Source organism: Gastrolobium bilobum, unplaced genomic scaffold (genome assembly GCF_033153095.1).
Source record: "Gastrolobium bilobum isolate Gb01-03AN ecotype WA unplaced genomic scaffold, APGP_CSIRO_Gbil_v1 utg9509, whole genome shotgun sequence".
Lineage (NCBI taxonomy): Eukaryota > Viridiplantae > Streptophyta > Magnoliopsida > Fabales > Fabaceae > Gastrolobium > Gastrolobium bilobum.
In genome coordinates this window covers 531,983-537,313 of record NW_026898720.1, presented here as the reverse complement: position 1 = coordinate 537,313, position 5,331 = coordinate 531,983, and the positions used below count along the sequence as shown (strand labels likewise).

The 5,331-nt window shown below is 33.1% G+C and overlaps 1 protein-coding gene across 1 annotated transcript; it reads right to left on the bottom strand.

The window, feature by feature from the left end:
• Nucleotides 1–1,154: 1,154 nt before the first annotated feature.
• Nucleotides 1,155–4,548, bottom strand: LOC133283574 ((3S,6E)-nerolidol synthase 1-like). The gene is made up of 7 exons (XM_061480452.1): nt 4,362–4,548; nt 4,003–4,276; nt 2,750–3,116; nt 2,416–2,634; nt 2,146–2,284; nt 1,779–2,027; nt 1,155–1,672 (listed from the first exon to the last, which is right to left on the bottom strand). The coding sequence occupies exons 1-7, from the start codon at nt 4,539–4,541 to the stop codon at nt 1,349–1,351; spliced, it is 1,752 nt and encodes a 583-aa protein (XP_061336436.1). The 5' UTR covers nt 4,542–4,548; the 3' UTR covers nt 1,155–1,348.
• Nucleotides 4,549–5,331: the final 783 nt, after the last annotated feature.

Sequence of the window (5,331 nt, the reverse complement as noted above, 5' to 3'; positions counted from 1 at the left end):
CCAAGCCTTCAAGAAGGACATATTGTACTCTATAATATAGATTTTGATTATTTTATTTATTTTTGTATATTTAAGTGATGGAATATCAAAATAGTACAATAGGTGAAGCTACACCATGACCCAAAATATTATTTTATTAAAAAATTATAAGATATTATTTTATTAAAAAAATAAAATCTTATTTATTAAAAAAATACAGGTCGGATCTGGAGACTTAGGGGTAGGCCTTCTAAAGAGACATTTTAATTAGCTAACCTGTACTTTTTTTTTTAAACGAATCAAACCAAATCAGGCCATAGACATGACTGGCTGTAATCCTATGATAAGTCGTCTCATCAATTTACACCGCTATGTATACCTATGCGTGGAAGAAGCAAAATGGTTTGCTTTATTGTATTAACTCAACAAATTTAATTTGTAAAACATTTTTATGACACAATTACACCAAAATTGGAGCTTCAACATTCTTATATTGTATCGTACAATATATCTACGGGTAAAAATGGGCTAGGTTGGGTCAAAATTTGCCTGGAAAAGTCTAAGCGTATGCCAAGCATTTTTAATTTGGCTCATCCCAAGCTTAGCACTAGTCTAACTGTTAGTCTGGCTTGACCCATTTATAAAAAAAAAAACAAATGGTCTGGCCTAGACCGTTAACATATTAATTTTTAATTTCCAAGCATAATCATGAATCAACTTCACAAAATACTCAAACTCTGTTGCTAAATCAAAAATCACAATTTCAACGTCCAAACAGAATCATGAATTACAACAAAACTCATCACAATCTGTATTTAAGTCATTTCAAAAGCAAAATGCTCAAACTAAATAACATATATTTCATGAAATTCAACAAAGAAATTCATACTATGTAAATTAAAATAACTACATGAATCTAACAAACACATTATGATGCTTGTAGTAAGTATAACATTTTCCAAAAATCTTTTAATATATTCATATACGTAATCTAACATGTTGAGATGTTGGTTCCTCTTACATAAGAAATAAAGTCAGATTTGTATTAAAATATAATCGAATATAATTAAGTTATAAATAATTGCAATTGATTAAATTTATATCTTTTGTTTCTTCTTCAAGACATACTTATTTTATTTTATTTTATTTAAAAAAATAGTACAATATACACCAACATGTAAGCTTATAGGTCAGGCCTTGTGAAAGTAGACCTACGGTCTATTTATTAAACAAACTTTTTTCAAATTTCAAGCCCGACCTATTTTACGAAATATACTAGGTCAGATCTAGCTAGGCCGAGCCGTAGGCTAAATTAACCCAGTTTCACCCCTATATATATCTACGTCGATCTCTATGTAAAGATTATATTTCATGAAACAGTGGTGTGCTCTTGTGGAACATTTTGTATGTAACCATCACCATAAAACAACGAATTCACATACTCTTCTAGCTTTGATGAACTTTGGCCGTCATAATTGTACATTAGAGGTACCATCCGAGCAGCATTAAGGCAAAATTTAGTAAAGGATGATGGTAATGGATTTGCTGGGCTAAGGCATTCTTTGTTGAGTCGTTTCCATGCATCTGAAATCTTACTATTGATATGCTCCCTTGTTTGTTCAATAGAAACTCCTCGGTGTTCCTTCATGTAGCACTTCATGTACGACCCATCATTGCCATCACGATTAATATCCTGCAGTAATTACAACTTTGTATCAACAAAGAGACAAGGAAGTTGTGGCTACTGTTGTCAAAATTTAAAGTGGAATGAAGTAAAATACATGTGATTTTCTTTCTACCTTGTCGCCTTCAAGGTCATCACACAGCCTAAGAATTGTGGCTACTGTTGATACAAGGTTTGGGAAATCATCCATAAGAGTCACGGTTTCCTCCGTTATGCCTTGGCCCATGAAAAAGAATGTGTGTACAAGGACCACTTGCACCCCAGTGCTTACTACCCCATTCTTCAAATACTCCTCTGCTTTTGGTACGTGCCCTGAAGCAAACCATTTTGCTTCTTCTAGGAAAGCATTGATGAGTCTTACCCACTGTAACAAGCAAAGCATAAATAATTATTAAAACATAGGACCTGATAATATTTGTACATAGTGAAATCTTTTCTTTCTTTCTTTCTTTTTTTTTATTTGAATTTTAGTGAGATTATACCGATTTTATTAAGGTGGCTGTAGGATTCCATCCATGTTTGATGTAGGTTTTGAACGCAAATTCATTCGTTATGTCATAAATAGCCTTGAAGCATACTTTCATGTGGTCTGGTAATTGATCCATCGCTGCCAAGTCCCATCTGCATCCAAATAATTGTCTTGATCATTGATTGACCAGTACCAAAAGAATGTTACATATTTCTATACAAAATATTTACGTTTTACTTTGTGACCCGAATGATGGATTCACACACAGAATATTAATCAATACCTCTTGACAGCATCTGTGAAGAGAGTGAGTGCATCAATGTTTCCATCAAAATCAAATAAATCATCAATGACGTAGATTAGGGATAGTGATTTTGTGAGCTCAATCCTTTCTTCCGAGAGGCGGGGATCTGGGAGACATGCCATGAACCACAAGTACCATTTAATTGGTTCATCTCTGGCAAACTTCAAGTCCTTTGTCAAACCTAGGTCTTTCCACCATCTATAACATGATTATGTGTGCATGTGCACGAGACACACGTTAGTACATACTTAGTGAAATATGGTCAAACATCAAATTTTGAAATATGTAGGACCCTGAGTTAATTGGAACTCACTTGGAAACTGCTAAAATTTCCTTCAAATGCAAAGAGCTAACAATTTGGGTGTCAATTTTGGACAGTTCTTGTAAAGAACTTGTCCATCCTGCATTTTCTAATTGTAACATTGTGGGCATGAACCTTGACATACTTTTATGAATAGGACACCGTAATGTGTTTGCAACAACTTTGACTTGAGGATGGTCATGAAATCTTGATAACCACGCACTGAGATATTGGCGGCTGAACTCCCCTGCTTTGTCAAGACAATCTTCTCCTTCTATGCTTAATTGAGAGGCTTCAAACAAGGCAATTAACCCATCTATATCCCCACAATAGGTATGTTTGATATTGCCTTTATTGTCCCAAAACTTACCAAATATGTCTGTTAGATGAATCAAACAAGCAGGGCCATAGTGCCTTAGTAGTACAGATCATCAATTCAGTCCAGCATTTTAATAAAGTTCTTTTGACCCATTTAATTATTCAAAAGTTAAATACTTTTTTAAAATAACAATGAGAAACGCATAGGAGGTGTGCGCATTCAAATTGCGTACAAGATGATGAACAACCTGTTTAAAAGTCAGAATGTGCGCTTTCCTAAATGTGCGCTTTCCACGTGACATGTATGAGATGATGCACGATTTGCAACACAAAACAATTATTTTGATAAAATGTTTGAATTTTGAAACAATTAGGAAAAATGTTTCATTGTGATATTATTATGGCTAAAAAACCTTTTAATATAGGTATATTTGTACTCCTCAAAGATAAACAGTTTTTTTAAAATTTAAAACAGTTTTTACTTGATTTTATATCTTTAGAGAATGATGTGGACACAGAAACAAATATAATAATAGAAAAATACTACTCTCATTTTACGTGTGAGTAGTTTTCTCATGTTAGAGAAGTCATGTGAGACTCACCATTAAAGGATAAAAAGGAGGAAAAAAAAGCGTGAGTGAGATTTTCGAAGTGAGATAACATGAGATAATTACCTCATGTAAAATGAGGGTAGTATTTTCCATAATAATATGTTATAGAGTTATATTTATCTTATGTGGTTGGAAAATGGTTGTATCATGTTATAGAAATAAAATTACAAGTGAGACCCACATGTAAGAGAAGAGAAAAAGAATAAATGTGAGACCCACCTCCATTTTGTGTGGGTAAGAAGCTTGTTTTTCTTATATATAACATAAGATAAATATAACCCTATCTTATATATGTTTTACCAACTCAAAAATTTAGTCCAAGATTCCCACACTAACCTGCGGGAATGTAATACCCTTGTTGTCTTAACAGACGAAATTGAAGGGAAACTTCTGACATTTCTTGAAAATTATTTCCTTGATAGTTGTGAATTCTAAGCATCCGATATTTCCTTTCAAGAGTTGTTTTAATCTCCTCTTCAAAGTGGTATTCAATGCCTAACCTTTGGATGGAGTCCACTATATATAAACCTCCATCTGCATTATGTCTTGCCTTGTTAAATACACGCTTAACTTCCTCCAATGCTTTGGCATGTCTCATATGGAGAGCTTCCTAAATGATTGAAAAGGTTAAGCTACAAGTAATCTCAAAAATTTCCGTATGGAGAATAAGAAAAAGAGAGAAAGCTACCCGTTACCTTACTATTTCTATTTTCAGAAATATGGATATTTTGCTTCAGTGCAATATTACAACGGGTTTTACTATAGCCACTAAAATAGTGGTGCTTGGGTATGTGTTTGTCACCTATAATAGCTGAGCTTTTGTTCAGAAAAATTGATGGGCGATTGGAAACAAATAAAGGGTAACAGAAAGCCATAGATAAGCCTTTCGTGCTACGAATAATTTAAGAGAGTATAGGAGGTCTGCAGAAAATAAGTGTACCAATTGACCCTATTTATAGACCATTGCTCGTTCATATAAAGCGTGTGGGGCCTACAGGACCCACCTGCTTAATATTTTTTTAGAATTTTTCTCTTTTTAATTATTTTTATTTTTATCTTGTCACCTACAATTATCACGTTAGAGGATATATTCTTGCATAATTAAATAATGAATGCCTACCCAAAAAAAAAAAAATTAATTATTTCAGGCATTTGATCCAACTATATAACTTTGGATGGAGTTAACTTTTTTTTCGTTAATATATCAATCATCAAACTAAATTAACTAACTATTTTTCATATACAATCAATCACAACTAAAATTAACTATTTGTGAATCTAATGTTATTAATCAGTCATATGATTACATCAACCATTTCAAATGTCACATTACCTTCGGTATTCTTTCCACTTTAGGGTAGGACAGAATTCTGTTATAAATCACCTTCCTTTGACAACTATTTCTCCAACCCCAACAAAATAGGAATCCACGTGACGTGTATTACGTTTTGGGCCCTACCTTTCGTAACGTCTATATTCTAAATTGGACTAATTATTTGCAATTCAATAATCTCTTTTGGACGACTTTATGTACCAAAAAAAAAAAAAAATCTCTTTTGGATACGACGAATTGTGGTTTGTTGAAGCATCAGTGAACACCAGAACCACAAGTTCATTGAAGGTAACTACTATTATTGCGCAGGTACCATTAATTGCATTACATTT